Genomic DNA, 18,504 nt, shown 5'->3' on the forward strand with positions numbered 1-18,504 from the left:
AATTCATCCATCCATCCATTCATCCATCCATCCAATCCATTGATCCATCCAATCCATTCATCCATCCATCCATCCATCCATCAATTCATCCATCCATCCATTCATCCATCCATCCATCCATTCATCTATCCATAAATTCATCCATCCATCCATTCATCCATCCATCCAATCCATTGATCCATCCATCCATTCATCCATCCATCCATCCATCCATCAATTCATCCATCCATCAATTCATCCATCCATCCATCCATCTTATTCTCGTCTCTCACTCCAGTCAGCTCCAGCACACAGTCAGGAGGCCTCAGAGTAAAAGGACCGTCATCTTATCTGAACATAWACAGAGCAGAGCCCAGGCTGTCCCAGGCTGCTCTAACACAGAGACTGTACACCAGCACTAACGAAAAACATCTGAAGAAATTTATTGGGGTTTGTTTATTCACTGATTTTAAAGACACTTCACATAGTTTAGTTTTTTCTTAGGTGAACAGAAATATGTTTGTATAATGTGATTATTTCTGCTTGAACAGATGATTCTATGTGCASACTGGGTTGTTGGGCTCTTGATGAGGGTTTCACAGACTCAGGAGGCTTTTAGTTAGAAACATCTCTGGTTTAACATTTACAGCACATAAAAAGAACCMTGATCGAACATTAGTGGTGAGGAATMAATGTGTGARGTCTTGACTCCATGCAGAAACAGCCTGCCCCTTTAAGACACTGTCATGAGGCGGGGTCAGGACATGGGGACGATGGTAAATCACTGTGTATTTCCTGGTTCTGATTAGCTGGCTGTTGGGGTTTGCGAAAAATAAAACCACCACCAATCAGTCCACAGCTGTGTCGACGGGTTTTGTATGACTCACACATCACTCAAACATTCACATATCATTATTCTGAACTTGTGGTAGATCTGAACAGGTAATGAGTATAAGAACACACGTGCTATTTTTTACAGTTGGTGACCCCGACGTGATGGATGATCTTGAYTAAGCAGAGTCTCTGCTTAGAGCAGGGCTGCTGTGTTTTGGTTTTGTTTTCAGCCCYAGGCCTTACGCTGAGGCCTGTGCTGAGGGCTGTACTGTGAACCTGATTGGAGTCAGAAGATTGAGAATAAAGTTTTTAAGAAGAAATCCAGTGGGTTCCTGTTTTATTCAGACATACCATTTTGAACAATGCATTTTTTCCAACACCTTTTATAAACCTCTATAAAGATGATTCAACCGTTTAACATGTGTCTCTTTCTGGTTAACACTCCTGAAGGTGGGTCCTTTTACACCAGATGTTAACGTAACCAACTTTCGTTTATGCAGACAGAAAAAAAAAACACACAATAAGACACACCAGCTCTTATTCTCTGTTTTAAACCTTATGGCTGCAGTGATCATCAGTTAACTCACCCTCAGCCAGAGGAGTGTTCTGTGTCGGAGCAGAGTTTTCTCCCTGAGTGGGTTCTGCTGCAGGAACAGGTTCTAGTTTTACACTGGACTCCCCAGATCCATCAGCAGGGGCCTCCGCTGGAGCTTCTGTGGTTTTATCAGTGTCGACAATTCAAGCAAGAAAAAAGAAAAGAACAAACAGTTAGATTGTGMTTTATTAAGTTCTACTCCTGCCTGCCTTCTTTTTTACATTTCTAAGATTTTACTAATTACATGAAATTTTTTTAGAGACAAAGTACGCGTGACACGCATTTGTCTGTCGAATATTTTTGTTGTCTTATCATTTCTAAGCAACCAGCTAACTTTCCYTGCGCTATCAGCTGCTCCTCGTGCCTGTCCGCAGCAGCAGTCAAGTGGTGGTTACTCATGAGGAAATAATGTGTCGGCGTGGAGGTCAAGGTCAGCAAACAGACAGGGTGAGGCCGCAGACAGCTGCAGCCACGAGCTCGCAGGACATTTCTTCAACATTTTTGTTTATTAACATCAAACAATCCTCAGGACTAAATGGTGCTGGGAGACACACAACACACGTTTGTGTAAATAAGCTACYTTTTCAAAGATGCTAAAGCTTTGATGGGAGGATGCAGAGTCATTAGGAGCATGCAGCAGTGACCGCCTATGCTCTGTTTTGTGCTCGGTCAGGAGGTTCCAGGTGAGTTAGCAGAAAGCCCCGATGCACAGCTGCAGCATCAGAGTCTCCCACCTGGCTTTGATGTGACCCGCAGCTCGAACTTGACCTTCGAACCTCCGGCGATCACCGCATAGACACTGGCATCTTCCTTGGTGACAGCTTTTATAGTGAGGGAGTGCTTGCTCCCATCYGCCGTGATCACGTGTCTGTCGTCGCTGGTGAGGTCTTTTGCATCTCGCTGCCATTTGACTTTAGCATCGGGCTTCTCTGTCTCTGCTTCAAAAACCACYGAGGACCCTTCCTCGGCTCCTTGGGTTTTTGGTTTTTTGGTAAATGCTGAAACTGGAGAGGTTGGATTTAAAAACATTGCTCGTTTTTGAGATGGATGATGTCACCTTTTGGTGTAAGCAAAACTTGACAGTGTTTGGTGATGACTTATCTCTGTGTCACAATCAATGATTTGTTGATATTATTAGTTCATTTAGAAGAAAAACAGTGATTCTGCTGTTTTAACCAGTACTAGTGTTAAAGCCAGACAAAGACACACAGGAATGATCCAAAAGCAGCTGGATTTATAAAAGTGTTGTACAGTCTGCAGCACACTGGGTGGGGCTGCATCTCCTGCTCTTAATAAAACAAACAGACAAAAGAAAAGAAGTTTGTAACACGTCAGAAAAAGTAATGAGGGAGAAAATCAAAAGCCACAATCTAAAAGAAAAGAGATAAAATCATTTCTGATTACAAAGCGCCTGAGTACAAATTCTCACTTCAGATCAGGTTTTAGTTGCCTTTATAATTGCCACCTAAAAGTTTATTGTAAAGACTTATCCAGAGGTTTAGTGAACTTATCTGGAAACTTTGTCCAAATTTTTATTTGAAGACGTATTCTGCATGTTCTGGCCCCAAAGATACCAGAAGAAGAAGATACTAAACTGGTCCTTACGAACTGGTTGTGTGAGGAATTCTGAATTAAAACTAAGAAATAATTCACTTCTTAGGACTTGTTTCCTGGAATGAAATGCACACCTGAAAAGATCTGTTGTGTAGTAAATAAGGCGAGGAAAAAAAAGACAACATAATGTTTCTAGTACATTTATAAATAACCCTAAATTGCCTCAGCTATCCCAGTATTTATGTGTTTATAAGCCCATGTTACAGGCATGAAATGCAGTAGTTTAATGTAAGTAAGTAAAGTTTTATTTATAAAGCACCTTTCATAGACATAAGCTCACAAGGTGCTATACAATCATAGACAATGTATAATGACAGACATAATAAAATATCAAAAACAAGACGAAATAAACTCTATTTTAACTCAGAAACAGGTTGGAGGCAGAGCACAACAAGAGATGACTATTATGTATGCAAGACTGTAGAAATCAGAATAATAAAATGATTTCGGAATAAAATAAAAAGGGTTAGATAATTTTGATGTATATTCAATAATACAGTAATACAGTAATACACTGTAAGAATATGAATAAATAAACTAAAATTCTGAGGTGTAAAGTAATGAAGTGCATTTACTTTTGAGGAACTTTAACTTTACCAAGTATTTTTTATAATCGTATTTTACTTTTAATTCATTCAATTCAAAACGTAAAATTGATACCTTAATTTTTTTACTTTAAAATTTAACATCACCTTACATGCCTCAAATGTGATCAAAACTCATCATGAAATTTGTTTATGCAAATTAACCAAGTCATGTCAACTAGTTTCACTAAACCGAGTTGAGTACAAATAAAGCAATTTACTTAACCAGTTGACAGAAAGTAAATTCAACACTTCATTTTTTAGAGCCTGTGTACAAGTACTTTTACTTTTACCTTTATTTTACTTTCCTGATTAATGTGAGCAGTTTTATGAATATTACTTGAGCACTTTTCTTTTCAGTGAAATTCAAGTCATTTTTGCTTACAAACATGCACAAAAAGATTTGTTGAATTTACTTATGTCAAAGATTTGTCGAGTTGAGTAAATCTAACATTTACTCGTGTTACTTGTGTAAACCATTTCATTTACTCAACTTGGTTGAATGGAACCACTTGACATAACTTGGTTACGCAAATTCAATTAATTCTTTTTTGAGTGTATTTTTTTTCAAGTACTTCATACACCTCTGCTAAAATGTATAGGGTCCACAGCTATTTTTAATTGTTGGCATCTTTTTAATAAGTTTCTTGATAGAAACAGTAACTTGAGGTATGAGATGAAACCCTCAGAAGCTCAACTAAAACCAGAAACAAGGTGAACGAGCATCATGCTGCGATGTACAGAGGGAATAATTCTGTTTCTGTGTAAAACTTTAACGCCAGCTCACATGAAAGCACCACCTGTTAAATTTCCTGCTTTATTCAAGTCAGGACAAAAAAAAATTCTCAGACGAGCTCTGTGAAGTTTTCTCTGAACCAGTTGTCYTTCTCCAAAAGGAGCCTAAAAATAGTGTAAGTGAGAGCCGTAACGGTGGATGTGTTTAACACTCTCACCATGTTCCAGGAATCCTGGAGTGGATGTTGGTGTTACACAGATCCCTGCTATTTCCAGGTTTGATTGTCGGACACAGCCTTGTGAGGTGGAACAATGAATGAAGCAACAAATGAATGAAGGAGCGACACAGTCGAGTTGTGGGAAGGTGAGTGAGGCTTCGGCAGCAGGTAGCGGAGTTAAGGGATTAGCTTGACGCTATTTTTATGATTTTAGAGGCAGMCGAAGAAGAATGATGCACCCTTCCTGTCATTCCTAAAGCTTTATCCATCAAACCTTTATTTGACACGTCYTATTTTTACTAATAATATACTTTCATTTCAGTTTAGCCTTTTTAAATCAGAGTTGGTAAAATAATGATATCTAAACACACTAAAAACCACTGCACGGTGTTAACAGCTGTAAGGGAAGCTCCAGCCTGGAGACAATCCTGACAGTTATCAGTCCTCTCGAATCCTTCACACAAGTCGGCTATTTGGACCCCGCTGTGTCATCCGATACGAGCCGATGGCCTTCTCACTCCCCATCCCGCCATCCATTCTCACTCAGCACAAAAGACGGCTTTGGAAAGTCATTTGTCGGGACAGAATCCCGTCGGGAGTTTTGRTTTTAATCGGGGGATTGTTTGGTGAAAGCAGAGATGRTGGAAATGTGTCGGTGTCGTGTTTCCCATCATGCACTGTTTCCACCTGGACCGTGGCGACAAGAGTTCCTGGAGTGAATGAACTGCTTCCCACTGGAAACTCTTTGAACTCAGAACAAATACAAGCAGGTGGAGCGTTCCTCTTTTGCCTCCTTTAGCAGCTTGTGGCAGCTTAATAAACTGAGGAATGTATTTGTTGTAGAAGAGCTGAAATGARGCTGCAGGATTCACTGTGACAGATTTCAATCCTATTCTAACAGTTCACTTTAAGCATCCTCCTATTTTAGTTCATCTTACATTTAGCACATAACGATGCACAAAACACTTAATTTTAGTGTTTCAAAATGTTCATTTTTGTTGTAAAACTGTTGCACTCCAGTTAATATTGTTTAAAAAAATCAAGTAAAATCTTGGTGTCTTATTAGTTTCCAGGCAAATGCTATATTTCACATGGAAATGTTTTTGTGCAAGTCTCATAATTTTGGTTTTAAATTTGAAAATTCTGGTCCAATCAGAACTAAACACTTGCATTAACCTTTTCATATATAGCACATAAGATGTTGAACGTATAAATAGATTTGATGCTGTAGATTTACATAAAGATTACATCTATGATACAACAAATCTCGGTTCAGGTAGAGATGATTCATTGAACTATATTAAAAGCAACACGGCTAAATAAAGACTTACCTGTTTTTTTGACCGGCTCTGGCATCCTGAAGGCTCTCTGTGACTCGCTGTTCCTGAACTGTCGTCTCTGCCTGGTTCTGAGACCCCTGCCCTATGGATCACCCAGCCCACTTCTTCTGGCATTTTATTCCAAACCCAACACCCTCCCATCTCCCATCCCAGCAGTGACTACCCCCCACAGCCCCACCACCAATTTCAACCTTGTGCTATATTTCACCCATCCTCTCCTCATCACCTCGGCTGAATGACAGGCCTTGAGAGGGTGGGGGGGGAGAGATGTAGGGCAGTGGATAAATTTAGAACAAAGAATTTGAGAGATGTTCTTCTCTCCTTCTGCTACGACTAAAATCATCTTTTTAAAAACTACAATGTGTATTAAAACAATGGTGTTCCTCAGTAAGATGTTATAAACCAGTTTCATTTAGTTTACAACTTTCCTTTTGTCTGGCTTTTCAGTCTCTGACTCAGCTACAAGACTTCAAAACACGGCAAACACTCCTTCCATACTGTAATAAGTTACACAATATATATTTATTTAATAGAATTAAAGGAGTAGTTAATAGCTTGCTAACAAGATAAGCTAACATTAAACAACTAAACCACTGGATCATCAACATAACTAGAGACTGAAACAGAAGCTGGATGTTGAAGCCACGAAGGACAAGCGCCCCCTTGTGGCTGATGTCAGTACACTCTTACCACTTCATGTAAAAATAATGGAATATTTTCCTGATTTAAAATTAAAAATAAACTTCAGATTGTTTTCCTGTGGAAGCCGAGGGCAGACTTTTTCCACAGATAATTGTTTTCCGTGTTTTTCTCATGATAACAACATATTATGTCGTTATCATGAAACAAGATGAGRCTTTTCTTGACATATTGAGTCAGTATCCTCCGCCAAGGGAGGAGGTAATGTTTTCTGTCGCATTTGTCTGTCTGTCATTCTGTCTGTCTGTGGACTAAATTGCTCAAAAACATGTGGACAGATTGTCATGACATTTTTACCACATGTGTGTATTGGCCAAAGGAACACACCAACAAATGTTGGTCATGTTCCAGATCACAATGCAGATACAGGAATTTTTCTTTTGAGTGAATCAGCCAGGCTAGGCAAAGTGTCATTACGTCAGACGCATGTCTGTAGGAAACAGGAAGTGACGTCACAAATTCACTGGCACTACACCTCCCGGGATGTTTACTGTCGGGGAAGTTGTGATTATTCTGTTATCAACTAGTATTGGTGATGTTACCTGCTGTCTGGAGACGTAGAGAAAGAAATGTGATTCTCTTCACGTTACGGGAATAACAGAAGACACCGACAGCGGGGGAGGGTCCTGCTGCTGCCGAGCTGAAGCCGGTACGGTGTTCTGACGATATGTGTTACACCGGACCYGTACCGGACAGCAGGAACCARCACKTGAGGTACCCCCTCCACATAAGAACTTTATTGTGTGATTGGTAAGAAGTTTGTGGGAGTGTTTGTTTGTGCTGAAAGTGCTCAGACWCTGTATTTTGCTTCAGCCACTTGAAAAAAAAGGCGAGTCGCTTCCAGAGCGACTGWACCAGGAAACATCAGTTTATAAAGATAGTAAAACCATTAAAAACTCATAAAAGGGGATAKAACAGATGTTTTACATGGTGGAATCTGACTGATAAAAACTTAGGAGCTTAATCRGGGACCAGTTTGTGGATGAATAACATCGGGTGACGAGACTCTTACTTTTATTTCACATTGGACTCCACTTGGAAAAAATTCTGTGCATAATGCCTGCTTAAATGTTTGCTACCTCAGCACTTATTTGGCAAATGTGTTTCCGTCTCTCTTTTTGCGCATTAACTCTATTGCAGGATGGGGGAAACTGGCCTTAGCGGAGGTTTGCACTCTCCGAGTGCTTCTAGTTTCCTGATGGTTTTCTTGAGATAACAAGTTATGTTTGTTTTTGTTTATCATTTGGTAACCATGAAGACGGCCTGGTCCCCTCAGCTGGATAACTGCATTGTACAGTATTATCTCAAGGAATCACTCATCTTTATTTCATGATAAAGACATAATATGTTGTCATCACGAGAAAACCATGGGAAAAAAAACTGTCTGCAGAAAACGTCTGCTCCCGGCTTCTGAATTATTCAGGTGTTGATTCTTGTTAACTTATCAATTTCTTACTTTGCTGCTTAATATTCAAATGTGCATTTTACCCCAACATGTTTAGTTTCAGTTGGCCTAAAAACTGATGTTTTGGCTTTAGTTCTGCACAATTCAAGTTAAGGACATAGCTTCATCCATCTTTATCGGTACTGATTAGCGGGATAAATAGCATAGTTATTCAGCTAAAAAGCTAAATTGGATAACATGAAAATGCTCATCATATAACTGTCATTTCTCATCATTAGAAATAAAGGGCAATAAACATTACAGTAAAGAACACCAGGTTTTTAATTTTGGCTGATTTTAGATCCACCAGATGGCTGCTAAACTGCTGACTCATCAGAATAAAACATCCTGTCTAATGGCTTACATGTGTACTAAACTTTATCAAGGCATATATCTGAAGCTTACAGGAAGTTCACATATTTGAAAAGGACAGTTGATAAAGTTATATATTTTTAAATCATACGAAATATTATAAAAATACCTTTTTGATTCAAAGTAGGCAGAAATCAGTTTTAAAATGTCTTTCTAACATGAGTTGAATCAGTTGATCATATTGTTTGTATTGTGTTTAACTCTGTTATTCTGCGGTTCTTCCACCTGTTAGTTGTATTCATGACCATCGAGGMGAGCTGCCGGCTCTTCAGAACAAAAATGGGGCAAGGTCAGTTTTATTTTTGCACACATTCAGCAAGAAAACAACTGTTTTGTGTTCAAATGTGAACACTTTTTTTTCATTTTAAATGAATTATTTTAACTTGAGGACTCTGATATTGTCTTATTTATTCAAAACGAGGGACATTTATGAGATTAAAAAAAAACACGTATTTTAATCTGAGGTTTTTGTTTCATGTGGTAGTTTCCAAATGGTTTTGTCTTGTTTTCATGTTATTGATCTCCCATGCTCAGTGTTGAACAACTCCTTCAGGAGAAACATTATTTAAAGTTTTCAGATTCTTCTATTTTTTAATGTGTCTGTTTATATTTTATTTAAAAAGGCTCAAAATCATAGATCAGTTTGTTGAGGGGGTTTGAACCTAAGACTTCCGTGTCTTGTTTTCATGTTAATGTACATCACTTGTCACATGAGGCATCAATGCTAACCACTAAGTTATAAATATTTGTTTATAACTAGACATCTGACCAGAACCAAGAAGCTGAAGTCGGACCAGAACCAGCTTCTTTAATTTTTTTTCAGGGGTTGAATCGTGAAGTTCTTGCCTTGCTGCTGCATGTTCGAATATCCATTTTTCCTAAAACTTATACCTGTAATTAGTTGTTTTGTACTCAAAACAATTCTTGAGCAAAGGTAGGCGGGGCTTAAAAACGCTCATCTGTGTGCAGTCTCTTAAAAACAACATGGCAGTTCTCATAAACCGAGTTTCCCAACAAGTGGAGGCATTTGTTTGTTATTCCAGCTCTTCTTGAGTTTTGTTTCTGTTAATTAAAAATAGACGGTTTATGTCATTGCCGCTTGCTGCATTCAGGTCCTTCCATCACTTGTGAGAAATAAAAGCTGTGAAGTTACGGCTTCCTTTAGTTTTCTTTTACTAATTAAGGTTTCATAAACAATGTCTCATCTTTAAAGAAATAGCATTGTGTACTGTAAGGTAATGATCAAACCACAGTTCCTGTATGAGCGGTCTGCTAGCATGAACGCACCATGTCATTGCAGACGCTTCACACCCGCTGTGAGCGGAGCTGCTGCCTGCAGCGTGTCAGGATTCAAACCGGCGCTCAGTGACGAGTCACTTCGGCTCCTCGGACCCCCATTAACCTCAAAGTTCCTCAAGAGTTTGAGGTTTTCTTTGAAATGTAATGAAAGATAATAAAATTCATCTGTTAGCTTCGTATCTGTTCATCTTTTGACACATTTCAACTTATTGCAGCCGTCTTCTCCTTTTTGGGGTTTAACACTGATGTTTGCACCCCCCCCCCCCCAAAAAAAAGAAAAGAAAAAAATCACAAAAGTCACAAAACCTTGTACACCGACTGACAATTTATTAATTTTTTTACAAGCGATTCTTATTCATACAGATTATTTTTACAGTTTATTTTCTATAATGTCAAATAATTCATCATTGCTGACTTCTGTGTGTTTAAAAACATAAACTTGCACGGCAAATAGACTGGTTTGTATTTAACCATGGTTTGGAGAACTTATTCATGTTTCACACAAGAAGTGTCAAACAGCAGAGAAAAAAAAAACCCGACAAAAAAAAAGAGACTCATTCAGTTAAAAGAAACACTTTTTTTCAGGTCCTTCAGATGAATCACCAGTCACTGAGAGGGTCTCACGAAAAATAATGCATCATTTTACAAAGATAAGTTAGAAACAGTTCATCCTGCTGCAGCTGTTACGAAGGAACAAACTGGTTAAAAACTGGAACAAAGATCTGTGAACGTGTGAATTAGACTTAACCTCCTTGACACTGTAGCTCCATTTCAAACTGGAAAGTATTGAGCTCCAATGTTAAAATTAGGATTTGTACAGAAGTGTAAAAATTCACAAAATAAATCACATTATGTTTTTTGGTTTCACAAATTTTAGACTTTTTTTTGTTCCATAGTTTCATAACCAGAACTGGTCCTTTTGTTTTTTGTTTTGTTTTTTTTAACCACAGTGAGCGATATCCTTCAGATCCAAACYGGGAAAGTCTTTGGAGACCGTGGAAGGCTGATAAAAAAAGTTTTATGCAGCTTTTTCTTGAGCAGATTAGTCCCACAGAACAGCAGCATCACTGCCAACTATATAATGCTATTTACTGACCTAGCACTGTTATTAAAAGTATCRACAGTTTGAACAAGAACAACTTCTTCTGCCTAAATATACGCTTTCCTCTCCGGATGACTCTTCCCCAGAACCTCATCGCTAAACTGGTACGTCAGCTTCTTCTTGATTTTTTTCACCTCTCCAGTTTTGCCGTAGTTGCGCAAGGCGCGYGCCATCTTTTGGTAGGTCATCTTTTTGCGGTTTCCTTTCTGGATTCCCCAGCGGTGGGCGAGAGCCTCTTTGTGTTTGGAAGAAAACTGGAATGTCCCCTTGTCTCTGTCCACCCACCAGATACTGTCCTTCATGTCGCCGTTTCTTAGCAGGTCCAAGAGGAACTGGTACAGACGGATCTTCTTTTTATTACCTTTGGAAACAGCAATGTTGGATCATTAGAACTGGTTTATTTTTGCTCATATTACTGGGGAAGTGAGGGGAAGAGGGGTTCAGATGAAAATGAATGCCACTTTAGACAAAATTAAAAAGAAATTCTCCTTTCAGCACCAGCTATTTATGAAAAATTGCTGCTAATTTGCTAAAAAACCTACTCAAACCATTTAATTACCATTAGGCTCAGCCAGATCAGATAAATGCTAAAGCAACCAGAGAAGACAGTTATCTTAAACAGACAGAAAGCAAACTATAGTGTGTTTTTCTCTGACACAGGCTGTGCGACTCCATTAATTACTCTTTAACAGACACACTATCGCATTTACGCAGACGTGCAAAATTCACTCCACTATTTTCTGACTTGAGGACAAATGGAGGTGTCGTGCTTCAGATTTATATGCTGTTTTAACGCCACCGTTCTTGGTTTGAAGCCTGCATGCTAACATTTGTTAAATATTCCACATTTTAAAACYGCAACTATTTTCTTGTTTCTCAAACGTTTTGGGTCTGAGGARCCTTTACAAGGGTGAAGATTTTCRAMGGACCCCCTAATTAACCCCTAAAGGTCATGGGAATAATGATTATTTTTTAATCTAAAGTTAAATCAATATTGTTTTGTGTTCCCACGCTAAAGTTTGTTTTGTATGAACTGAATTGAATCAGACTTTTATTTTGAAATACTGTATCTGGTTAGCCACAAGTTCGGGAAATTGACATTGATGTTGCGTGGCTCCACTGAGTTGAAATATTTTACAAACTTCCATGCGTGGCTGTGTGATATATAAAGTAGTAGGCTAACTCACTAATGGTGAGCAGGTGAATTTGTTAATAAACCGACAGGCACAACAGTGATAAATGACTTTTGCGAGGTAACACACAAAAATAAATCCTCCATGTCCCCTCTAGGGCTCTGTAGTTTTATTTTAAATTGTTCCACATTATACACTTTTTTTGGCACAGCTCGCGGACCCCTAGGGGTCCTGGGACCCCKYMTTTYAAAKRRTTTGGTTTAGCCTGTTCTTTAATTATAATGTCTGCCACAGACGGGAGTGGAAGAAAACTATGATGCATTTGAAGCATCTAGGAAAAGGTGAACTGACGTGAAAGTATTGATTTTAGAATAAATATTTTATATAGTCCTTTTTAATAAAACACAACGAAACTCTGCAACACTGCAATACACCTCTTGTTCATGCAAACATAAACCTCATAAAACATTACCCTTAAAGCCTTATTTGACTCGTAAATTGTCACATAATAAGATATTTTTGACCACATAAAGGTTTATAAATGAACATCTGCATGGATTTATTAATTGATCAAAATATCCCACTAGAGCCACACTTCAAAAGTTCTGAATTATCCCTTTAAGTTGTTAGAAATGATAAAAGCGGACAATAAAACAGCAAAAAGAAAACAATTCTTGAGAGCCGATCTGAAGCTTGTGATTCAGGATGTGTCAACAAAGTTTCCCAATGTCAGCTCACACACAATGACCTAACACATAATTCTTATTGAAGCATCTGACATGTTATTTGTTGTCATTATTCTTGTCACTGAATCTTAAGTAAGCGCAGAGACTTGACCTTTTCTAAAACAACAGTCTCACATAGCAGCAGAAAGAAGTGCACATTTAGGATGAAATGGCAGTTTGCATGCTTACCCAGCTCTCCTGATGTGATGTAAGGTACTCGATCTCTCAAACACTCTTCATCAGACACTTCCAGAGGGGGGCTCCGCCCYCCCTGCTCCTCGTCGTCGGAGCTGCGCTGGGACACGTGTGGCGGATACAAGGCCCGAGGAAAAAACGCTACCTGTGTCAACGTGGATAAAGGCAGCGTTAGCCTCAAGTTGATAAAAATGCTAATTCATTTAGTGAGATGAGCTGCTTTACAGTGGAAAGAAAAAGAAACAGTTCAGGAAGTGGGTCATGTCATTTAGTGAAGATCTTTACACTTTTATAAACAATTATTTCTTTACATTTTACTTTTTTTCACAAGCTGGACTGGAAGTGTTGTAAACTATAAATGCCCAACAGTCTCAGTCATTTGGACCAAATTTAGCAGCCACCCAAATGTTTGCAGACATCGTTTTTATCAAATAATGTTCCTGTTCTTTTCAGAAGCACAGAATCCAGCTCAGTTTAGCCTGAAGCTGTGAAGTTGTAAGAGATGCAGATTGTCTTGCTTACATTTTGCAGAAACGCTATCAGGGTTGCAGCACATGTTGCTCCAGAACTTGAACCCAATTAGCATTAGCTTACCCATGCGTGTGCCCCAGTGAGCCAACCAACACACCAACATGGATCCAGACGGTTGCCAAAACAGCACAACATTTACAAACTGAGGGATAAACTTTATTCTTTAGAGCAGGGCTATTCAGCTAAACTGCTCCAGGGGCCACAGTTACTGCAGGCCAACAGCACAGGGGCCGAACATCCAGCAATTAATGTCATTCTGTAAATAAACCAAGTATTACAAAGATCTGTTACCTTTGAAATAGTTTATTTTGCTATATAGCACACTAATTAACACATTTATTATTGTGACATCTCTGACTTGCCAAATTTTTAAACAAATTTTATTTTCATTTTCATAGTTTTATCTTCAACTGTTTGTAGTTTTAACTATTTTGGATGTTCATAGAAATGGATTTTACCAGCTTCTAGCCAAGATTRTGAGGTTTTTGTAGATACCAAAAATGTCTATGTCTAACTAAAATAACTTGTCGGAGTTAAAGTGGAAAACTGAGTATTTGGGTTTAAATGATTGTCCAATTGGCGGGCCAAACTTTGGTCARTCGCAGGCCAGATGCGGCCCTCGGGCCTCCAGTTGAATAACCCTGCTTTAGGCTACAAACAGAAGTTTTTATTTCACCCCAGCGAAGAGTTCAGCCAGTTTTATTGTTTGCCCAACATTTTGCCTTTTATGTCACAGTGTATTGCTATAAATTAATGTTTTACTTCTATATTTTTACCACTCTTCTCCCATTAATTTTTTGCCTTTATCTGTGTAAGTGTGCATCTGTTAACAAAATACTGACCTTAAAAAACACAAAATTATTTAGAGACTTTTGCAAATATTAAGCTATYAATTTGATGTGATTGAAACTGAGGCTGAACCCGACACATATTTGGACAGATTGTTGTTTAAAATGTTGCCTCTCACTGTTGGCGTTACCTCCATCAATCAACCTTATCCCATTAATAATTATTAATAAATCAGTTTTAACTGAGTATCTTTTGGATCCAAGCCAACTGAAAATGGCAGCCATGGCCAGCTGATTTCCAAAACAAAAAACTGGTCATATATCAATCAGTTTTAGGGACATGGAGGTAAAATTTGTTGTGGTGATAGTTAGGAGTCATTCACAACACATACTCCATGACTTTATTTTCCAAGTTTGACCAAYATGGTTACAACTCTGTCATTTTTCAGTACATCAGGAAGGAGGCGGGCGATGTGCATCTCTTTATTTAACCCTGCTAATAAATGTATATCTTAAAAGTTTACTACAAAGATTCTTTGTCTCTCTTTTTACAGTATCAATCACCCTTTGCTTTAATTAGACCTTTTTTTTTTTACTGTTCACACGTTTGACCCTTTGCTTATTTTTAGTTTTAAGGTTTCAGCAATGTTTAAAGAGCAGACAGGGTGGTGAGACAGATCACTTGGTGACAATTTGTCACACCATACCCCCCAAAAGTAGACACACACACATACACACACAAAAAAAATTCACTGTGCTGGTTTCTATTAAACGCTTCTCACTGTGAGCGAAAGATGGTGGCAAATTTTTCTCTGCATGAGCTGCGATGTGTGGAGCTGTGCGCCCGCACGGGCAAATCTCATCAGCCTATTAATAACGTCCTGTTAAGAAACAGTTGGTGGTGGACAACTGCATGCGAACTCCTATTATTGAAGCGTGGTTTTCACATTTTATTTTGAAATGGCATTTTACCCATGTTTTAACGCCTCTCGTTTTCACCTRTTTCAAAAAGTACACTCTGTTGTGAAACTGGAAACTAGTTTTCAGAAAAGAAAAAGCTTAAAAAAAAGGCAGTGAAAGATTGTGTTTATTATTTAGGAGCTCAAATTCTGCTTGAACTTCATTTTTTTTCTCATTAAGTGAAAAAACTTTTTATGTCTTAAGGACAAATTGTAACTTTTTCATTTTTTATGTTTGTTTCAGTTTAARGTTGAGGCTAAACTGATCCTATTGCCAAACCCAGGTAGCGTAGGAAGGTTTCAGAATGAAAATGTTGACATGTCCAAAAACCGGAGACCTGTGTTCTAGTTCACTGGTTCATTTGGTTTAAAGCAGGCAGATGTGACTTTGAATGATCTTAGCTGAGTCGGCAGAGACTATTTACAGAAAATGCTGTTGTTAAACTGAAAAAAAGGTAAAAAAAATGCCTAAAATTAAAGTTTTTCTTGTAACTCAGAGATTCACTTCCTGATTTTTGTTAAAGGTCCTTGAAAGGCCTCAAGTAGGACTTTATGTCTATTTAAAATGATTATTTACCAACCAAACACATTTTTTCACCTGTACAATCAGTAATTAAGTGACTTGTTTTAGTTTAGGTTTTGGCGTCAGAAGGACCTACTGGTTGCTGCAGCACGTGTGGATGAGCGCCGAGGTTTGGGTCGAGCAGGTTCTCTGCGTCGTATCGTATGGCGTCGTGTCGTATGAGGCCCGGCGCGTGGAGGGCCTGGACGCTCTGGAGCTCCGTGAAGTTGGTCTCCTGGAGGTTTTCGAACTCTGCCGGGTGCGCGTGGGGATGGGGGTGATAGTCCCAGTGATCTAAACACAGAAAAGGRGAGAAACGTGATAACAGCCGGGGCGGSCATTTTTTTTTTACTGGGGTCTCAGCAAAAACGTCAGCAAGAATTATAGATTTGAACAAACATTTAATGTTTAGAGTACAGTGTTACGATGTCTGGAAATTTCCTGCTTTTTTTRACCCAACAACACACTCAAAACCTTTAGTGTCAAAATAACTTAAAAAATAAAAGCAGCTTCACTCCTCAGCTGTAACTACACCATCATTCTTCTTCTGTCAGCACATTCTGTCTTCCCTTTACACATTATAAGACAACCATATCATCAAAAACCATTTTGAAAGTAAATATTAGTTATTTTTGTCTCATGCTCCCGCTCTCACCCCTTCATTTTCAGTTGTTTTGGTGTAATATTCAAAACAGTCGATTTCAAGAGAAAGTAAGCCACCTCTCACGTATTAGCAAAGCCCCTTGGGACGAAAGTCGTTCTATGTCTGTAGCTGTAGCGGCCAAAAGAAAAGGCATCTGTTTCCTGTGTTCCATARACCCATAAGTGGTGCACTCCAGCTGCACACACCCGCGCTGCTTTCTTTTTATGTACGATAAACCAGAAATGTCTGCCTTTACCACATCTGGTTCTGAACATTAATAAAAACATGAAAAAAAGCTTTTTGACTGGACGATCAAATTAGTAAAAWCTTGAAAAAAAATCACAAGAAATTTAAACGGTTCTATTGAAAATAACCTCGTTCTCTTTACGCTGATGTGTTTTTAAATATCATCCTGTTCACATGAGTTCAAATCCAGCGTAAAACAACTGTTGAAGTAAAACTCACCTGCCTGGATATCAGCGTCTAAAACATATGGGTTGTAATATTCTGCAATTTGATGTCTATAGAGGTCAGACTCGTACATTTCTTCTGTGTGCTGAAAGATGAAACAAACAAAAACATTGTTTTAAAACCAGCTTTTTTTAAAAAAGCAAACCATTTTTAGTTCCTGCTGTTCATTGTGCTGCCATTAAATGATCCATTTTTAATTAAATAATCATTCAGAGGGAACAATCCTATAAAATAAACATCACTTCTGAACATGTCTGTTTAAATGAGACCTGGTAAGCTTTGTTGTAAGAATAGTTATTTCTTGTTTTTTGCCTCCACAGTTCTGAAACTTTGGGGTTTCGTTTTCATGTCGCCTGTAGTATAAAAGACTCTTACAGTTTGTCTTTCACTCAGCTTGAAACAGAGACCACATTAAGCCATCTAATCGGAACAAAACCACATTTAATTTTCAATATTATATGTATTTTTTAAACGTTAAATGCTGCTCTAAAAGTAAACAACTCCACGAAGGGTTTTCAGCCTCGTTTCGTTTAAAGCCTACCAACAGCAAATATCAAAATGATAGAAAAGAATAATACTCACAGGGGGGATGAGGTAGCTCTCCATTCTGTATGGATGCAACATGGAGACTTCTTCTCCGACAAACCGACTCTCYGATGCTTTGATGGCAAAACGCTGTCAGAAGCTTTCAAAACTTTTGCGGCACCATTGCACAATGTTTCAAAATTTCCTCTCGCTCAACAAAAAAACAGAAAAAAAAAAACCTGAATCTCCCTATCCTCTCTTATTGTATATCTTTTCACCCCGGTTGGTTTTGAGAGGCCTTCGGTTCTATGGGTGTAAAGTGAAGCGAGGCCCCGCTGTTTGTTGGTAAAATGAAAAAGGAACTTTTAACTTCTGTAAAATGTTCTGTGGGTGGGAGCACTGGAGTGTGCCTACAAGTTCCTGGCTATTGATGATTTGTCAGAGGAGACCATGAAACTTCATTTATCTGGCTTTATATGCTGCCCCCTCCCTCAGCAGCCAATCAACACAAAGTACCCCCCTCACTGACAGTTTCTCCCCACCAAACATGTGTCTCACAGGTGATAAAAACTGTCTGCAGTGAAAATTTGATGTGGTTAAACTAGTCTTTTTTAATGTTTTTTGTATTTTTGCACATAATGCAACATTAAACTCCGATTGGAGAGTTTATTGCACAGATCGGGGCATATTTACAGACAGGATGAGTCACTTTTTAATTAATAAAATAATGAAAACAGCAGTTGTGTGAAGACAATAATGCGTAATAAGTGATAAGCTCTTTTACAAAGGTCAGTTCACATCATAAAATGATGGGTTTATTAAAATACTATGCAATGTAAGAAAAATAGCCTGAAATAATATAAAAAAAGGTTATGTTTACTAAATGCCTAATAAAACAAATAGTTATAAAAACTAAATTTTTATCTTTTGATTTTAGTCCTCTCTCATGTGGGTCTGCGTGTTTTGAGTTTTTTCATTTTTTCTTTTAGTGATGAGCTTACAGTTTCAACAGATAATTTATTTTTAAATAACGTGTTAGGTTCACTGCAGCAGAACAGGATTTAGGTGCAAAGTGTTTGTGATGAGCCTCTCCGTAAAGCATCATGCACCAAACTGCAGGCCCTGAAACTAACAAACAGAAAGTCTGACAGCTCCAA

At 38.3% G+C, this 18,504-nt stretch overlaps 2 protein-coding genes across 5 annotated transcripts in view; both read right to left on the reverse strand.

Annotated features, from left to right (window-relative positions):
• mybpc3 (myosin binding protein C3) overlaps positions 1–5,995 on the reverse strand; it is a 32,350-nt gene extending 26,355 nt beyond the window's left edge. For 2 of the 4 annotated variants that reach the window (XM_014026097.1, XM_014026088.1), the window contains exons 1-3: positions 5,891–5,985; positions 2,143–2,412; positions 1,401–1,526 (exon numbers count right to left, since the gene is read on the reverse strand). In XM_014026097.1, the coding sequence (XP_013881551.1) occupies positions 1,401–1,526; positions 2,143–2,412; positions 5,891–5,915 (421 nt within the window). In that variant the 5' untranslated portion in view covers positions 5,916–5,985. Of the gene's footprint in view, positions 1–1,400; positions 1,527–2,142; positions 2,413–5,890 lie in introns of all 4 variants that reach the window. The other 2 variants (XM_014026105.1, XM_014026113.1) reach the window with 2 other exon arrangements.
• Positions 5,996–10,026: 4,031 nt separating this feature from the next.
• On the reverse strand, positions 10,027–18,041 carry spi1b (Spi-1 proto-oncogene b). The gene is made up of 5 exons (XM_014026124.1): positions 17,405–18,041; positions 16,817–16,907; positions 15,806–16,002; positions 12,863–13,013; positions 10,027–11,176 (listed from the first exon to the last, which is right to left on the reverse strand). The coding sequence occupies exons 1-5, from the start codon at positions 17,444–17,446 to the stop codon at positions 10,863–10,865; spliced, it is 795 nt and encodes a 264-aa protein (XP_013881578.1). The 5' UTR covers positions 17,447–18,041; the 3' UTR covers positions 10,027–10,862.
• Positions 18,042–18,504: the final 463 nt, after the last annotated feature.

Source organism: Austrofundulus limnaeus, unplaced genomic scaffold (genome assembly GCF_001266775.1).
Source record: "Austrofundulus limnaeus strain Quisiro unplaced genomic scaffold, Austrofundulus_limnaeus-1.0 Scaffold5, whole genome shotgun sequence".
NCBI classification, from domain to species: domain Eukaryota; kingdom Metazoa; phylum Chordata; class Actinopteri; order Cyprinodontiformes; family Rivulidae; genus Austrofundulus; species Austrofundulus limnaeus.